This window comes from Oryzias latipes, chromosome 13 (genome assembly GCF_002234675.1).
Source record: "Oryzias latipes chromosome 13, ASM223467v1".
Taxonomy (NCBI): Eukaryota; Metazoa; Chordata; class Actinopteri; order Beloniformes; family Adrianichthyidae; genus Oryzias; species Oryzias latipes.
The window spans coordinates 28,004,325-28,023,543 of NC_019871.2; the positions used below are offsets into that span (position 1 = coordinate 28,004,325).

The 19,219-nt window shown below is 40.8% G+C and overlaps 1 protein-coding gene across 1 annotated transcript in view; it reads right to left on the reverse strand.

Moving 5' to 3' along the window:
- Positions 1–373: 373 nt before the first annotated feature.
- The window catches only part of LOC101155213 (von Willebrand factor A domain-containing protein 5A-like), a 30,235-nt gene continuing 11,389 nt past the window's right edge, over positions 374–19,219 (reverse strand). Inside the window, exons 6-19 of the mRNA XM_020708471.2 lie at positions 16,720–16,799; positions 16,524–16,638; positions 16,277–16,435; positions 16,090–16,190; positions 13,714–13,934; positions 12,860–12,904; positions 5,722–5,739; positions 5,511–5,519; positions 4,448–4,459; positions 4,274–4,291; positions 2,488–2,592; positions 940–1,088; positions 667–790; positions 374–550 (exon numbers count right to left, since the gene is read on the reverse strand). Of these exons, the coding sequence (XP_020564130.2) occupies positions 471–550; positions 667–790; positions 940–1,088; positions 2,488–2,592; positions 4,274–4,291; positions 4,448–4,459; positions 5,511–5,519; positions 5,722–5,739; positions 12,860–12,904; positions 13,714–13,934; positions 16,090–16,190; positions 16,277–16,435; positions 16,524–16,638; positions 16,720–16,799 (1,236 nt within the window). The 3' untranslated portion in view covers positions 374–470. The remainder of the gene's footprint in view (positions 551–666; positions 791–939; positions 1,089–2,487; positions 2,593–4,273; positions 4,292–4,447; positions 4,460–5,510; positions 5,520–5,721; positions 5,740–12,859; positions 12,905–13,713; positions 13,935–16,089; positions 16,191–16,276; positions 16,436–16,523; positions 16,639–16,719; positions 16,800–19,219) is intronic.

Genomic DNA, 19,219 nt, shown 5'->3' on the forward strand with positions numbered 1-19,219 from the left:
ATAATGTATATACTGTATTTATAGCTGTAAACATTGAAAAAGCCATGGTTTAGACATCTAGATGTGTCTGATGGTGGGAAGTGGAAAACAAAAGTTAGATACTGAACAACAGGTTTTCTTATATTGCATTAAAGATCATCTTGGCTGCATTTTAAGTCGATGTAAGTATATCTCCAACTCAAAAATTGCAGTAATTCACTAAATTGATTTTTTTCTTTATCCCTGAAATTCATTCACACTTTTTTAACTCCAAAGAAACTTTTGTCAAACCTTAAATAGAACCATCTGCTGTAGTCTTAATGATACATCACAAAGAGAATTACTACATGACAACATGAATTACAATATGACAAAACTAATAAAAGGTATAAACTTTATGTGGAGCGCAAACTTTAATATTGCATATTTTGCAAAGTGTAATATGAGTTGAAAAAATAAAATCTTCTAAAGTTGAAACTTCAGTTTCTGCTTCAGAGCTTCAGGGCTTTTTTCTTCACTCTGCAACACAGCAGCGCATTTGCAGCAGCAACACAGTCCTTTACGCATGGAGCTGGAAGACAAGAAATGTAAAACAAATGATATTCTTAATTAGTAAATTCTGTTTATCATCATACCCCTAAAAATCAGTCCAGATATTCAACTAAAAGTACATTCTAGACATATTACCATTCTGAGCTTGGACCCATGAAGCAGCCTTCACAGCCAGAAGCTCCCATTCATCCTTTGCTTCCATCTTGAATCCATGAAGCCAGATCAGAGCCAGAATGGTGGCCCACACCTCACTGCTGACCTTTTCAACCAAATCAAGTCAAATGTGAAACACAAAGAAAACATGAGAAGAAACACTCTAGCTAACATTTTAAAGTGTTAAAGACTTTCAATGATTTCAGTTCTTTCAATCTCCTAAAACGGCTTGATTATTGTCTAACAGTGACCCACCTCTGCAGGCTTTGACTTCTCCACCTCCTCACTTGCTTTTCCCAGAACTGAGGCCAGAGCTGCATCAAGCAGCCAGCAGCCGGACGCCTTCTGGAGGGAAACCAGCTGCAGCAGAGGGTCTCTGCGGGGCTGCTCAGGCACAGCGGCTTCTAAAAATATTGTCAAATAAGAAATCCATTATGTAGGAGGAGTTCTGTTAGGCCAAATAGCATCATCATCTCTGTATTACTCAAAGTGATTTAGTATTTGAAACATTTTAAGTATAAGGTAGTTAAAGTATTTAAGCATTTAAACAGCAAAACATTTTGGTGGAGACAGTGTGGTTTCTGGGAAAAAGCAGTTATCTCCTCTGCAATGACATCATCTAATTGTAAAGGCAAGACAATAAGTCTGGAAGTAAACTCTGCCCCTCAGATTGACAATGATCCCCCCTGCAGAGAGTTTAATCAGGAATTATCCCCAGATTTAGGGTGTGCAAAGGAATTGGATGGCCTTAACTGGGATTTTTTGTACTAAAGTTAAAGTCCCATTATCTGTCAGATGCCTAGGTGAGTGAAATTTGTTCTTAGCGTTTGACCCATCCACTGGGGAGCAGTAAACCATCTGGTGGTTTAACCCCCAAATCTAACCCCACACTGCTGAGTATCAAGCAGGGGTGGCATTGGGGGTCCCATTTTTATAGCCTTTGGTATGACTCAGCCTGGGTTTGAACTCACAACCTTCCAGCCACAGGGCAGACACTCTTCCACAAGGCCACTGAGCTGTTCAGTGGTTAGTCTGGTTGGTGAGCAAAAGTGACTTATTTACAACTAATGCTTGTTAAACATTGTGTTGCCATCCCATAGAAGTGTTTAATCAGGCTGGTGACCAGTATAGGGAGGGGATTCCAGACTGTTTTGGATCATGACGTGTTCCCCACACTGCTGACACTCCTGTTTGTTCTGTTTCTTGACACAAAACTTCTTCCATTACAAAGACACACATTTCATGTTCTGACAGAATTGCAGAAGTGTCAACATTTTGGTCTATGACTATAACTATGCACGTCCTCCAGGTTTGAATGTTGCCCACTATACAATTTGAAAAGGTACAGCATGAAAGTTTCTCCTAATAGAAAGTGAAATAAAAAAGTGAAAAAAGAATTATTTGTGTTAGTTTGTTTCATTTTAATTTGTCACATATGGATTTTAAAGTCATTTCAAATTACCATTGTTAAAAATTTAGGATTTTTTTTTTCAGCCTGTGGTCACGCATAATGCTGCTAATTCGGTTGCTGCACAAAGCAGGTTGGGCACATTATCCATGTTATGCACACAGCCTTAATAAAACTTACAAAAGACTCCATTACGACCCTCCCTGAGCTTTTCAACATCCAGTTTTGTAGCTTTTTTCCATCACAGAACGAAAGCAACAGAGAAGCTCAAAGAAATGCAGAAGCTGTTGAAGTTTCCAGATCACAAACTGATTCAATCCATTGAAATACTAGGAACTCTGTATTTTACATGATTGAGAGACTTTGTGAGCAAAAATAAGCAGTGACCACTGTACTTAGTCCATCTGCATAGAACTCAAATGAAGGGGATTTGTTCTTGTGGAGGTTTCCCATCAATGATTCCTTGAGATCATCTGAAGAAGTTATGCAGGAGTTATAATCTGAAAAACACATGTCAGTTTTAAAGCCAATCCCACTGGTCATATTGCTTAGATCATTTCCAACTCATGTGGCCCAAGGAAGAAAGCTAGGTTCTGGACTGTCAGCACAGCATCAGCATTGTTTCATAAACCCACCATGGTTTCAGAACCAGCTGGAGACAAGATAAAAAAAATTTGATTCTGGGACACAGCTAATTTTGACCCCAAAAAAATCTTGTTCTGGATCGGATCCTTAACCAAGCACAAGCTCTGCCACCAGCTCAGCCTTTTCAATGGTTCCTGCAGTTACTTCACACTATCCTGCCGAAGTTTTTGCATCAGCAGCAACAAGAGGTGGGATGAGGACAGCGTTTTACAATCAGATCCTCAAGCTGCAGCAGCATCAAGTTGTTAAAGATGCAACTACTGAACTGGAATGGGCTTCTCCTCTGAGTACCGGCACAGTTCAGTTCAGTAGTTGCTGGAAAATATATGAACTGGCATGTATTTGTATTATAGCAAAAAACATGTAGGAATTATTGCAACATCTAAATCTGCAGAAAGGATTTTCTTCAAGGCGTGACAATTAGGTATTAATTACCTTTATGAGAACACAGCCAAAAAGGGCACCTCAATTTGTGATTTGTGAAGTTCCACATATTTGCATGCAATTGCAGGATTCTTTCTTGTGTTGTTTTGTTAACAGTGTTGCTTTTGTTTACTGGTTTCATTTGGGAGGCAGTTTAGCTCAGGCAGTAGAGCAGGTTTTCCACCTATCAAAAAGTCTGGCAGATCGATCCCTGCTCTCCCCAGCCAGCTGTTGCCCCAAGAGGGTGGCTCATCTGCAGCTCACCATTCCCCCCAGGGGGTGGGACAAAGTGCGGAGAAGAATTTCCCCATTGTGGGATAAATGAAGTATCCGTTTTATTAATAGTGACTTTTTCCTTTTATTACTGCCTTTATTTAAAAAAGTGTTTGTGGTGCTGTTATATTTACATTGTTATGAAATTGTTGCTTTTTTAAATTTTGCACTAGTTACTGCTTTTTAAAAATTAAATATTGTTATTGTATTATGCCATTAATGATAAACGTTCTATATTTGATGTTGGTTCACTTCAGATTTCTGTGCTTTGTTAAAAATTTTGTTTCTGTTTCTGTCCTTCAATGACAAAAAAGGCGTATTTCCTAAATTATTCTAAAATCACAACATTTAAAAAAAAATATATCGACATCTGCAAAAATGGCCCAGCAACTACTTGATATCAGCTTGATACCCAAATTCCCAGTATTGCACACCCCTTTATAGCACACCTGTGAGGTAGGATGGATAATCTCAGCATAGAAGGGCTCACTATAACAGACTTAGACAGATTCATGAAGAATATTTGAGAGAAATTGTTATTTTGTGTATTTAGAAAGAAATTTCAGACCTTTGAGTTCATTGCATGACAAATAGGAGCAAAAACTAAAATATTGTGTTTACATTTTTGTTCAGCGTAATATCTACAGCTATGCATGCCCTCCAGCGTTAAATGTTCCCCACAATACAAATTAAAATGTATTAAATAAAAAATATATACTTTGGAATCGATTTATTAAATTGAAATACTTTGTTAGATTGTAATTTCACAAAGTTATAAAATAAAAAGATTTGTATTCACTTTAGACTTTATCATAAAAAACATTGTAGTGTTTTTCTTACCGTAGTCTTCTAATAGGTCTGAAACAAGCATCATATGAAAGACAATTATTTTTTATAGAAAATAAATTTATGAACAAGTTTATGTTGTAATTTTCAATCTGCTGTTTCTTCTTGGTGACTTGAAAGAGAAGAACAAAGGAAACAGAATCTGATTTCAGAAGAGATCAATCTTACCTTTTAAAGTTCCTGCAAATATTAGAAATAAAAACATGTTAGAAGTCACTACTGGTTCTTTTCTCAAATTGTTTATAAATATAAAATGTTTTTTTTTCTGTGTTTTAATTATTATATGAACATCGAAGGCAAATTTGAAAGACAACTTAGATTTTATCATCCAATCAGGAATGACTCCTATCCATATTTTCCAATGTCTTCTTTGTTAATTTTTTAATTGTATTTCATGATCTTTAACATGTTTTTGCGTGTAGTAGTGTAGTGTAGTGTTTATATCTGTTGATATTAAATACACTTTAGGACAGCAGTAATCAGGTCTTTCATCAAGTTTACTCAGTGTGGCATTAAAAAAGAACTTAAAAACTCCCCCTCCTGGCCACTTCATTGGGTGGACTTGTCCAACTGCTGGTTAATGCAAATCAGCCAATCACATGGCAGCAACCTAATGCATTTATGTAGACATGGTCAAGATGGTCTGCTGCAGTTCAAGCAGAGCATCAGAATGTGGAAGAAAGGTGATCGAAGTGACTTTGGTTGTTGGTGCCAGACAGGCTGGTCTGAGTATTTGAGAAACTGCTGATCTCCTGGGATTTTCACCCACAACCATCTCTAAGGTTTACAGAGAATGCAGTGACTGCTCCAAATGCAGTTCTGCAGTTTGCCGAGATTGTTAATCTCGGCAAAGGAGAAGGGATCACTCTAACAGATTTAGACAGATTTCTGAAGATTATTTGAGAGAAATTGTTATTTTGTGTTTTGGAAAAATGTTTCCATGCAATGTAATGAGACAGACACAGACAGAAATGTGAAAATATATGCTGTAAATCCAAGTATTGCTAACATTCGTGATTATGAATGACTTATCACGTGAATAATTATTTTGTTAGCACAAATAAAATATTTCGTGGAAAGGGAATATTCTTTTGTGGGAACAAAATATTTATTATTTTACCCATGTCAGGTCCCGGGCTCCGTAAGATTTTAATTTCTCAAAGTTTTAAAAAAAGGGATTTGTATTCACAGTAGACTTTATCATAAAAAAACATTTTAGTGTTTTTCTTACCGTAGTCGTCTAACTTGTCCAAAACAAGGACCACATGAAATAAAGAAAAATATGCAAAGGTTAATTTTTTTAATAGAAAATAAGTTTATGAACAAGTTTATGTTGTCATTTTTAATCCCCTTTTTCTTCTTGGTGACTTTCAACAGTAGATTTATACATAAAGAGAAGAACAAAGAAAACAGAAGGTGATTTCAGAAGAGATCAATCTTACCTCCAGACTCCGAACTTCCTGTAAATATTGAAAAAACATGTTAAAATTCACTTCTGGTTCTTTTCTCAAATTGTAATTGTTTTTTAAATATAAAATGTTGTTGTTTTTTATTAGAGTTTTAAGATTAAGATTAACTGTATTATTCCCTGTAGGGAAATTCAGTTGTAGTAGCAGCACCATATACTAAAATAAATAAATACATAATATACAGGGAAGAAAAATATACAGGCAAAACTCTTATTTCCATGTACACCCATGGCTGGCAGAAGATTTGTAGAGTCTGATGGCAGGAATGATTTCCTGTACCATTTTAACTTTTATATAAACATTAAAGGCAAATTAGAAAGTAAAACTGAGATTTCATCACCCAATTAGAAATGACTCCTATTTACATATTCCAGTTTCTTCTTTGTTTATTTTTTACTTGTCTTTTATGATCTTTAACATCTTTTTGCATGTAGTTATCTGTTGATATAAAATGCACTTCAGGTCCACCGTAATCAGATCTTTCATTGAGTTGACTCAGTGTGGCATTGAAAAAAACTTGAAATCTGCACTTACTGGCCACTTCATTAGGTAAACTTGTCCAACTGCTGGTTAACGCAAATTTCTAATCAGCCAATCACATGGCAGCAACCTAATGTATTTACCGGTATGTAGACATGGTCGGACAGAGCATCAGAATGTGGAAGAAAGGTGATTTGAGTGACTTTGGACATGGCATGTTTGTTGGTGACAGACGGGCTGGTTTGAGTATTTCAGAAAATGCTTAACTCCTGGGATTTTCTCCCACAACCTTCACTAGGCTTTACACACTACAGCTAGGCACTCTGACAGGTCAGAGTAGTGTTGGTCCCAAGAAGCCCAAGGTGTGTGACTGAACATACAGGCAGCAAGGGTTAGAAAAAAAATTAATGATTGTATTAAAATGAATAATTAATTATACATAACTTAACAAACAAACAAATAAACAAATGTTGTGTAGAGTCCAGGGGGGTATTCTAGAAAGTAAAATTAAACTACCCTGACTTTAACCCTGAACTCTGGCTGAAATCCGCCTGAACTTGCTTACTCTGGGTATGTCCATTCCAAAAGACTGGATATGAGTTGGCGTAATTACGCTAGACTTGGTAACCCTGGGTTAATAAGCGTGCATGGCAAGTACATAAAGGCATTCTCAATGGGTCGCCGATATCCCGAGTCACCATGGAAACGCGTGGAGAAAAAAAGAAAGCGCTATACTTCAGTGAGACAGAGTAAGAGATTTTAATGACAGCATATGAAGATTATACGCCCATCAAAAAAGTAATACGGCTGCATCTGCAAAAGAAGTGTAAGGATTCAGTGGTTTGGTTTTCTTTGTCATGTTTTTGGTTTCCTTCTTGTCAGTCACACCATTCAGGTTCATGATCCACAGCTGTCTTCAGTTCAGTTAATTCCCCTCAGCCTATTTAAGTGTCTTTCTTTCTGTTCATCCTTGTCAGGTCATCTGCTCTGTTTTGTCACCGGTTTGTTTCTCCCCATAGTTTTGTCATGTTTCAGTTTGTTTACTAAATGTTTTATTTCCTGTCACCAAGCTTGGTCTCCTGCATTTTGGGTCCTCCACCGCCAGTTCCTGACAGAATGACCTGACCACCTTGGACCCAGCAGGGGAGTTTTTCGTCATGCCATTCCATGCCACGCCAGATGAGTTCCTGCAGCATTGTTCCACATCCAGCCAATCTGTTCCTGAGGGGGATTGCCGGGACCATCCTTCAAGTATCAAGTTTCTTGTGGAGGGGTCACTAGGGCCGCTCCTCTTCATGTGTGTTCCTGAGGAGGGTCGCCAAGGCCACACTTCATGTCCCACGTCCCTGAGGATGGTCACCATTCTTTCCCCTTGGCTATGTCTCCTGGTCCAAAGGAGGGTCACCAGTGCTGCTCCCCTTCATGGTTCGTGTCCCTGGGGAGAGTAATTGGGACTTCTACTCTTCATGCATGGAACTACAAGCACGGCACCCACAGGCACCTAGGTTATTATAGTTAACGAAAATGAACGAAAAAACTAAAACTAGAACTGAAAAAACATTTTCGTTAACTGAAATAAAAATAGAAACGAGAGTTTTCAAAAAAACGAAAACTAACTAAAACTGTTTGTTGTGTGTGTATAAAACGAACTGAAACTAAATAATATTAACCCCAAAACATACTTAGTTTTCGTCTTTGTTAATACATAAGTCTTTTGGGTTGAAATAAAATCTATTTACTTCACGCTGCTAGTTTTACTGTGTATTTGACTCCTACGGCATCACGTTGTCTGTGACGTCACATGATGTCTGTCAGAAACCGCCGGCTATAGTGGTCATAGACATTTACATGAGCGTGATGGCTGCATTAAAAGTTGGGAGAAAGCGGGAGAGTCCTATTTGGGACTGTTTTGAATATAACAGCGTCGAAAACTAAAGTAAGTGCTTTGTAGTCGAAGCAGGAGACAAAATTTGTGGAACGCTCCTCAAAGGGAAAAACCCTACGAAAAGTACATTTAAGCGCACACAAAAGCGCAAATCAACAGTACCTAGACAAGCTAGCCTGTCGCCCGCCCTCCCCCGAAAAAGAAGCGAGAGCAGGTAACGTAATGCTGTCATCGGCTGTTGTATTTTAATTTAAGGATGGTTGTCCTTGTGTCCTCTGAATAATAAGTGTTTCAAAATGTATCATTGATTGAGTTTTTATTATACAATACTTATTCTGGTGATTTTGAATCAAGCACATGACAAATATCCTAATTTACAAAAAAAAAAGAAAACTAAAACTAACACTAAAACTAATAAAAACTAAACTAAAACGAAGCAATTTCAAAAAATAAAAACTAATAAAAACTAGTAAAGCTGCCTCTAAAACTAATTAAAACTAAATAAATTTAAAAACAAAAATTCAAAACGAAATAAAAACTAAAACTAATAAAAAATCCGAAACTATTACAACCTTGACAGGCACTTGTGGTCATCTCAGGGGACTTCAATCCCTGGATTCCCCATTGTCATCTATGCAGCAGTACGTGAACTGCCCTACTCACAATGACAGGACCATTGATTTGTTTTATTGCAATGTCAAAGATGCCTATCAGGCCACACCCCTCCCCGCTCTCGGCTAATCAGATCACGTTTTGATCTCCTTACAGCCTACATACACAGCTTTGGTGAGAAGACAGCCTGCAATAAAACGGAGCGTGAGGAGGTGGACACCTGAGGCGAAGGAGGAGATCAAGGACTGTTTTGGAAGCACTGACTGCAGCGTTCTGCTGGATCACTATGGAGAGGACATTGAGGGAGCATCTCAGTGCGTAACAGACTATATGAACTTCTGTGTGGATACTATTGTGCCCACAAAAACAGCCCATTGCTTTGCAAATAATAAACCGTGGATAATGAGGAAGGTGAAAGTGATTCTAAATTTAAAAAAAGAGAGCTTTCAACAAAAAGGATCAGGAAGAAATGAAAAAGGGGCAGACAGAACTGAGGAGCTGCTTAAAGGAGACAAAAAATACCTACAAAGACAGGGTGGAGAGGAAACTGGTGAAAAACAACATCAGGGAAGTATGGGAAGGCATGAAAACCATCACAGGGTGCAAGAAGGTGACAAAGGTAGAGGGGGAAAGTCACTGTGCCCTTCCCACTGCCTGCCCTCACCCCTCAGCCAGAGGAGGGCCCAGCTGCTCAGGCTGCTCCTTCATCATTAACCAGCCATGATTTCTCTCTTCCTGTGTCCTCTACATGTGATCCACACCTTCCACCTGCAGGATGTGCCCCCACCACATCACAGAACATCAGGTGAGGAGAGAACTGCAGAGACTGAACATCAGGAAAGCAGCAGGTCCAGACTGAGTGTGTCCCAGACTATTGAAAACATGTGCAAATGAGCTTGGCTCTCCTCTTCAGCACCTTTTCAACCTAAGCCTAAATGTGGGACATGTTCCATCTCTCTGGAAGACTTTGAGTATTGCCCCTCTCCCGAAGGTCAAGCACCCTAAAGAAAACAAGGACTAACACTGACCTCACATGTTATGAAGACCTTTGAGAGTCAAGTGCTTCAGCAACTGAAGCCACAGGTGCAGCATGTCCAAGATCCACCACAGTTCGCATACAGGGAAAGAGTAGGGGTGGAGGATGCAATCCTCTACTTAATATACCACACCTATTCCCACCTGGACGAAGGAGGTGGCGCTGTGAGAATGCTTTTCTTATGATTTCTCCTGTGCCTTTAACACCGTACATCCTCACCTGCTGCAGGAGAAGCTCACCAAGATGACTGTACAACCATTCCTGGTGTCCTGGATCATGGACTATCTGACCAACAGTGAGATAGAGGGGGGATCTATCTCCAGTACCCTCAGCTGCAGTGTAGGGGCACCACAGGGGACAGTGCTGTTGCCTCTTCTTTTCACGCTGTATACGTCCGACTTCCGCTATAACACCTTGATCTGCCACATGCAGAAGTTCTCGGACGATACAGCTATTGTGGCATACACTAAAGGAGAAGGGGAGAGGGAGTACAGGCGGTGGAGGACTTTGTGGCCTGGTGCGGGGAGAATAAGCTGCAGCTGAACATCCAGAAGACAAAGGAGATGGTTCTGGATTTCAGAAGGAAAGCCCGAACACCTCAGCCTGTGCACATAGAGGGAGAAAGCGTGGAGATGGTAGAGACCTACAAGTACCTGGGGGGGGGGGCACCACAAGCTGGACTGGACTACCAACACGGACCAGCTTTACAAGAAAAGCCAGTCCAGGCTGTACTTCCATCATGGGCTATCATGATGAATCCCTCACATCCCCTACATTAGGCCTTCACCAGCAGCAGGAGCTACACCATGATCCAGGACACCAAGAATGGTTGCCACCTCACAATCCCTATGACTGTGCCATTGATCTCCTGCCTGGCACAACTCCTCCCAAGGGATTGTTATACCCCTTGCCAGGACGAGAAATGGAAGCTATGGAGACATTTATAAATAATGCTCTGGCAGCTGGGATTGTATGCCCATCCTCTTCTCCAGCTGGGGCTGGATTCTTCTTTGCTGGAAAGAAAAACAAGAGTCTCTGTCCTTGCATTGACTTTCGGGGCTTAAATGAAATAAAAGAGATCAATAACAGAAAGAACCAGTTCCCACTTCCTTTTCTGCCCTCTGCATTTGAGCTGCCTGTCTCCAGCAGAAAAGAATTATGATATCGTGAACTACTAGCAGTCAAGCTGGCCTTGGAGGAGTGGCATCACTGGTTAGAAGGAGCATCACAATCTTTTCTGGTGTGGACTGACCATAAAAACCTGCAGTATGTTCGTTCTGCGAGATACCTGAACTCTTGTCAAGCACGCTGGTCCTTGTTCTTCACACATTTCAATTTCACTCTTTCATACCATCCTGGATCACGAAACCAGAAGCCAGATGCTCTTTCACGACAGTTTGAGGAGTCGGAGATGGGAACTCTACAAGATCCAGAGTCTATTCTTCCCTCATCTCATCTGTCTGGAGCTGTCTCTTGCCCCATAGAGGACAGTGTGAAGGGTGCCTCACAAGCACATCCAGCTCAGAATTCCTGTCCTGACGGATTGCTGTTCGTGCCTGCTCATCTCCGTTCAGAGATTCTCCAATGAGTTCACTCCTCTCGCCTCACGTGTCACCCTGGCATTTGCCGCACCCTCAAGTTCCTCCAACAAAGGTTCTGTTGGTCCATGCAGGCAAAAGATGTTCGGGAATTCGTGTCTGCCTGCCCTGTCTGCTGCTGACATAAGCCATCCCATCAACATCCAGCGGGACTACTATATCCTCATTCTATTCCCAAGAGACCCTGGTCCCATATTTCACTGGATTTTGTGACTGGCCTCCCTGAGTCAGATGGTAACACAGTGATCCTCTCCATTATAGACCGTTTCTCTGAGATGGCTCACTTACCCAAGTTGCCCTCTGCCAAGGAAACAGCTGAGTTACTCCTTCAACATGTCTTCAGGCTTCATAGACTTCCAACTGACATAGTTTCTGACCGGGGGCGTCAAGTTACATCTGATTTCTGGAAGGAGTTCTGTTCCCAGTTGGGTGCATCCATAAGCCTTTCCTCTGGTTTTCAACCGCTATCCAACGGCCAGACCGAGCGGCTAAACCAGGAGGTGGGGACGGCGCTCAGATGCATTCCCTCCCTAACGCCGTCGACATGGGCATCTCAATTGTTGTGGGTAGAATATGCTCATAATTCCTTGGTCTGCTCCGCTACGGGAAGTTCCCCATTCCAATGTGCCTATGGTTTCCAGCCTCCATTGTTCCCTAACCAGGAGGGCCAGTCCAGTATTCCGTCCGTTCACTCTTTTACTGAACACAAGTCAGGAAATCGAAAAATAATCCTTTTAATGTAATTAAACAACACTATTTATGAAATAAAAAATAACCAAATAACTTTCTGTGATACTCAAAGAAAAAAGTCAGGAAAATAATACTAATACATTTCTACAATATAACTAATAAATAGTCTGCCTATTGGTTGATCTCTACTCCACTTGCCCCATGGATCATTGGTGGTTATAGCTGAGCAGGAGGAGTCCGCTTTTCTATTCTACAGTGTGAAAAAAATGTTGCAGATCAAATTGAAAGACCAGCTTATTAAATGTATTTTCAGAGAGAAAAAAGGTGCAGAAGAATGGAAATGCAGACTCAGAGGGGTGGACAGAACAGGAGAAACCTTGGCAGTGACACAGGAGGAGAAAAAAGTGTGACTTATCTTCAACAGAAAGAGAAGTATCTATGCCTTTTAATAAAATCATCGAAAACCTTTTTTTTTTTGAGTAAACTTGCAGGAATTGGTGCAATTGTCAAATCACAAAATGTTGGGAGACTGAATATTGCTCCACTAGAATAAAATGTAAACAGGGATTTAAGTCAGCAACATGAAAAACAAGAACATTTGTTTTTTGTCACAAACTACAGAAAAGTAATGTTTTAATAAAACTGAATAATGTCAATATATATTAAATAAAAGAATCTCTGTAATGCCCAATTATTACTTTAAAAATAATTTTTAGCTGTTTATTTACATTTTGTAGTGTGTTCATTCATTTTAATAATAAAGAATAGAAAATAATATTTTTTAATTGTCTCCATCCTATTTTCACTTACCTATAGAAGCACAATACAGGTCCACGGGATAGTGAAGATAAAGATCTTTAAACGGAGAAATAAACACAAAATGCAACAAAATTATTAAACACAGAATCTAATCTATGGCCCCACCCGGTCTCCACCTGCACCTGAATGGGTGCTAAGTGGTCTCGTGCCCTGTAGACCCCAAACCTCCCCCACCCTGAACCTTCTCTGTCATACCACCACTCAAAAAGGAGGTATGTCAGCTTAACCCTTGTGGGTAGAGTCAAGGTTGTCTGGTGTTCATTCTAGACATGATCTTGTCTTTCAGATTAGTTGCTGCATCGCTCAGTGTAACGGTAGATCTTCTATCAAGCGATCAAAACCGATTGCGTCCACGTTCATGAAGAATATTTAAAAACCAATAAACTTGACCTTTAGCTGTGATTTTTGTTTGTTTTGTTTGAGCCTCTAAACTTGATTGGCAGTGACAGTTTGACCAGCATCATAAATGAGAGCTGTTAGCCAAAGTTGCAGCATTGCTGTGGTGATTAAACAAAGTTGAGGACCTTAAAAGAAATTACAAGAATTGGTGCGATTGCCACATCACAAGACTGTGAAATGACTGAATATTGCTCCAGCAGAATAAAACCTGTTTATTTACGTATTGTTGTGTGTTCTTTCATTATAAAAATAAAGAATAAAATTTTTTTTTTTTTTGAATTTTCTCAATCCTATTTTCACTTACCCACAGGAGCAGAACACATCGCTATCATTGGAAGACCTTCGGAAGAAGAAATTAACAAAAAATGCAACAAAATGATTAAACACAGAATCTAATCTAAGGCCCCACCGGGTCCCCACCTGCACCTGGATGGGTGCTGACTCACCAGGGGTTGGAACATTTCTGCGCACCAGAGGTCCTTGAACAGCATCACCATTGTCTTTGTTGACAGCAATGAAGGCAGTGTGATGACTGCTCACTCCTGATTGGACACTGAGCTCCACCACCTTCCTCTTCATGTCTTCATCTGACTTTCCTCTGTTCTCTCTTTCCTCAGACTCCAGAGAACGAATCAAAATACGAGCAGCTAACCTGTGGACTGTTAACCTACAAACAGAAGAGAAGGAAAAAGGGAGGTGAGGATGATAAAATGAAACAATTTGTAGTCTTTTGTCCTTGTCTGACTGTATAGTGAGGGATGACTTTTCTGTTTTATGACGGTTTTTATGGAGTTTGTCAGAAAATTCTATAATGTTTTTAATGTATTCTTGACACTCAGAAGTAGAGCTGGACGATAAAGTGATATCAATATATATTGCAATATAACTTTTTATGGATAGAGAACTGAGTATCGCAATAGAATTTTATTTTGATGGGGTCCGAAAATCAAGATTCGCCTGTTGTATTTTTTTTCCACTCTAGTGATTAAAAGTTAGAGGGTTAGTTGCCACATGGCTAGTAAACGTTTGCATCAAACTACTTATATAAGACACTGCCCACCCCCCCAGTAAAAAAAAAAAATTCATAGAACATTCATAAAAAAACACTATTTTAAGATAATAACAGAATTAAATCCACTGTGTTTTAGCAGCATCTTTGTAGCTTTATGGAGCTCATGTCACAACAAAAATTATGCCCTGTCAGATGTGCTGAATCCTCCTGCCCTGTCCTCGTGAGAGATGCAGCTTTAATGTTTATGATATAATAACAATAACCCAAAACATTATATTGTTTTCAGGCTGTTTTTGCTATGGCCTAATATAAAATGTGATCACCTGGAAGAAGAATTAGGAAATCCATTTTAAATCTGTTCTTGTTTGAATTTGAGTTTACAGTTATATGACAATAGAGACATGTTCAAACAATTTATAAATTACTCTTATGCAATTTTATTTTCTTTAAAATAATTCAGAAGGTAGAAGGTATTTCGGTGTAAGATAGTGTTATAATTTGGCCAGTAAAAATATGTTTACTAGTAGATTTATTTTTAATCTACCAGCCGACTTGGATGGGGATTCAAATATTAAACTTTGGCCTTGTGTGGCGGTACTTCAGTTCTTTAGTAACATGCACTTTAAATTGTGCAGAAGGCATATTTCTTCTAAAACTGGAAATACCACCAACCTTTGTTATCACCTGAAGCAGAGCCACCAAACTGAAGTAAACGATTATTCTCCAGCAAAAACAACACATGTAATGACATGTTTAGTGTTTAGTTTCTGTTTCTGACTCCCTCTGCGTTTTGGAGGCCAACTGTCACTCGTCCTGAATGGTTCCTTCCTCCCCCACCTGGTGCTCTGTGTGGAGGTGTGTCTGATTTGATAAAGGGGACCAAAGAAAGAGAGGGAGGGGCACGTCCTGTCTAGACAGGAAGTTCAGGGAGTTTACAAGGGACCTGAAGAGAGAACAAAATAAGAAGCGCATCTAACACAGACGCATCGGATTTCGTTTTGGATTTATTTCAGTTTGGACTCGCCTGGACAATCGAATTATGGGTGAGAAGATTCCCTTCTTATGTCTGGATTTCGTTTCGTTATGGATGACGTGTTTGGAGCGGGAGTTACTGTAAACTCTGAAAGGAAGACGCAACATCACGGACATTAACGGGACCTTTACAGAAAACAAATCGTTTTAAAAGACCGAGAATTAATATGCCATTTGGGTTTTTTGAGTTGGTTTGGTTTTCTTTTGTTGCATAAAAAGAAACTGAATAACAAAGAGTTGAATCTGTTGTGTAAATATATCAATTTAAAGAATCTAGGTACGCTAAAGAGCACTAAAATAAATAGATGATCGTTACAACTCAGTCCACAGTGTCGGTGCGTCCCTGTTAGGTCTGTGGTTCTCCTGCTCAGCCGACACTGAAGTCTGCAAGTCCTTTGTTTGTTTGTTTTTTTTACTTTGCATACTTCTGTCTTTCTGCAGATTTCCCTCCAGTGAGGAGATTTGTTTTCATGTTTCCACCTTGTGGCGTTTTATGAATTACATTGCTGCTTGGCGCATTCTACAGACTCAGCCTGATTCTTCTCTGCTCTTGGGTTTCAGTCATTGGGGTCAGACCTTCACAGCAGCAACAGTCGAAACTACCAGAAGAAATTCTGACAATTTGCTTTTAGTTCTTAGCTTATTCACAGGATGTTGACAAATGTTTGTCAATTTTATGTTTGTTCTGTATAACTTGAAAACATTAGAATTTATTTGTAGAATTAATGTTTTATAACATTTAACTCAGAAAAACACAATAAATAGGAATGTGTATTACCCAGTGTCCTTTGCAGGATTGAGGTTAAACTGTTGTTTGCTCTCATAGGGATGATCTCCCAGAGTGTAATTCACCGTCACACTGCAGTCTGTTTGGGAACTCTGACAAAACAAAATACAGTTTAGAGACCAATGCATGCACAAACACACAACTTCTACACAAAACCTGAAGGAGATCTCACCAGTACCTTTCCACACAGTTGGGCATAAACCAGTGACCTCTGACCCTGGAAAATTGTTGTGATTGGTGGAGAGAGGACAGTGGCAGACACTCTCTTTGGTAAATCCCATGTGACAGAGATGTCTTTGACAACAGGCTGTAGTGCAAATTTCAGTGACTGCATCACCTGATGGTTAGGAAACAGTGAATAACATATAAATGTTTATTTTGCTCAATAAAGGCGTTTTATTGAATTTAGTTGTTTGTTATTTTACTTTGGCCTGCATCCTGTCACTTCCTGTGATGAACTGAGCGTGACCTCTGCCCTCCTGAGCCAACCCATTGATGAGAGCAGAGCTGGCTCCTTCTCCAATCCCAAAAGAGAAACACCTGCAAACAACACACTGGTGTTAAACACACAACACACAAACACAGGACACATGCAGTGAATCTGTGTTTTAGTGCTTTCACCTGTGGGAACCTGCATTCTTCCTAATTAGATCTAGAACTTCCTTTGTGTTCCCCACCTCTCCATCAGTGAAGACAAACAACTGAGAGGAAAGACAGAAGTCACACAAAAGCACACAGAAGCCGAGTTAAAAAAAAACTGTTACTGTGAAATAAATGTACAACTTTTAATACAAGTTGTATGACAAATAAAACTGTACAGATATTTCCAGATGCAAGCGAGAAGGTGAGTTGCCTTTCCCGGTGAATAGAAATTGCCAAAGCATATCTGAAGAAATAAAGTTTTTTTGGCACTCTGTGTTTAGCATCAGCTTTAGACAAGACAAGAATATGGACACGGAACAAAGGCTACAGAAGGTGGAAGAATTAAAACGAGGTCTTAAGTCCCAGCAGGCTCTGTTCACAATTGCAAAATCACAAAGCGGAGCTGCCGTCAAGGCGAGTTTTATTGTGGCAGAAGAGGTCGCAAAATCCGCCCGACCATTTACAGAGGGAGAGTTTATCAAAAACTGTATGCTTAAAGTTTGTGACGCAGTGTGCCCAGACAAAAGGCAACTATTTTCAAACGTGAGCCTGAGCAGAAACACTGTTGCTGAACGTATAGACCAGCTTTCCACCAATCTAAAAGAACAGCTTGTGGGAAAGGGAAAAGATTTCATCGCATATTCCCTTGCTGTGGATGAGAGCACCGACACATCTGACATTGCCCAGCTGTCAATTTTCATTCGTGGAGTGGACTCCAGCCTGAGCATAACAGAAGAGCTTTTGGCATTTCGTCCTTTGCATGGCACAACTACAGGACAAGATCTGTATGAAGAAGTATCCAGATGTGTAAATGAGATGGGCCTGCCTTGGGAAAAACTCGTGGGACTGACAACAGACGGAGCACCCGCGATGTGTGGGCACAGGAGTGGATTGGTCGCAAGGATGCGTGAGAGGATCCGGGAGGAAAACGTCACAGGTGAGCTGACAGCTTATCACTGCATAATACACCAGGAGTCGTTGTGTGGCAAAGCCTTGAAAATGGAACATGTAATGAGCACCATAACGCGGGCAGTTAACTTCATCAGAGCAAGAGGTTTAAATCACCGCCAGTTCAAGGCATTTCTGGGCGAGTTAGATACAGAGTATGGTGACTTGCCCTATCACACAGAGGTGTGATGGCTAAGCCAGGGAAAGGTGCTGCAAAGATGTTTCGAGCTGCGTGAGGAGATCTGTCTGTTCATGGAAAGCAAAGGGAAAGACACAACAGAGCTCCGAGATGAAACTTTTCTGTGTGAAATAGCGACTCGTCGCATTTCGGGCAGACACTGCAGAATTACAGGTTACTCCCCTAGGGCAGGTCAGTCAATTAACTCACCTGCTCAGCGTCCTATTTAAGTCAGGTGTACAATTGTTCATTCTTTTTTACCTTCAGCGCTCATTCTTTGCAGTTCTCTGTGCCCGCTGTTCTCCTTCTGCGTCATGGTGTTCTCCCCCGTTCTTACGGGGGGAGGGACGTCCGTCTCCCCGCGTCTGCCCCTATATTTTCGGCTGCCGGCTCCTGGCGCGTCTTCGGAGCCGCGGGTCTCGTGTCGCGTGTCTGCGTGTCGCGTTGCGTGTCTACGGAGCGGTGTCCTGCCACATTCCGGGTTGTCTGTGGGGATCGGGAGATGTCTCAGCGTTTTTGGGTGCCGTAGTCGCCGGAATGTTTGGTGAGCGGCGTGCGTTTGCCTCGGCTTCTGTGATGTGTTTTCTTCCGGGTTTTTTCTTGCTTGTCGCAGTCATCTGTGACGTCACGCCCTTAAGGACCCTGGGACTTGCAGTTCATGATGGGCTTTTCTCAGGGCACATTTTCTGTTTTGGATCGGCCCTAAGGTGACACTCGGACGTTCAGGTTTGACGCGATTGTGTGGGAACTGTCGGCGCCTCGGTTCCTCCGCTTTTAATTTTGGCATCGGCGGCTTTTTCCTCGTGTTCCTTCTGGTTTCGTTTGCGCTCGGCTGACTATGCCATCTCTTTAAATTCTTCCGTCAGACACTCGTTTTGGATTTCGGTTCCACTGTATTTAAGGAAGACGGATGGGTCTCCGCCGTCCGGATTTGTTTCTGCTCAGATCTTTGGTTTATGATGCGTGCCTCTCTGCCCCTATGTAATCTCTCGCGTTGTGCTGCACGTCGTTCATCCCGTCTTTGGAGTATCCAGACGTCCTTGGTCAATTCATTTCAGTAGTCTGTGCTTTTTGCCCACCTATTCGAGATTCACTATTATCAGATACAAGAATCAAATCCGGCCGAGCCGCAATCCATTGCTATGTGGGATGTTGACCTTCCTCATCTACAATCTCCTTGGTCCTTGGTTACCCTTCCCATCGCCTGCTCCTCGGTGACCTTGTGAAGGTGCGTCCCTCTGGAACTTTTAAAGGTTACTTCTATTGCCACTGGTATACATAAAATTTGGTGTTAAGATTTCGTGCAGGTTCTGTATTTCACTGTCACTTCTCTGTTGGAATTTGTGATTCTGG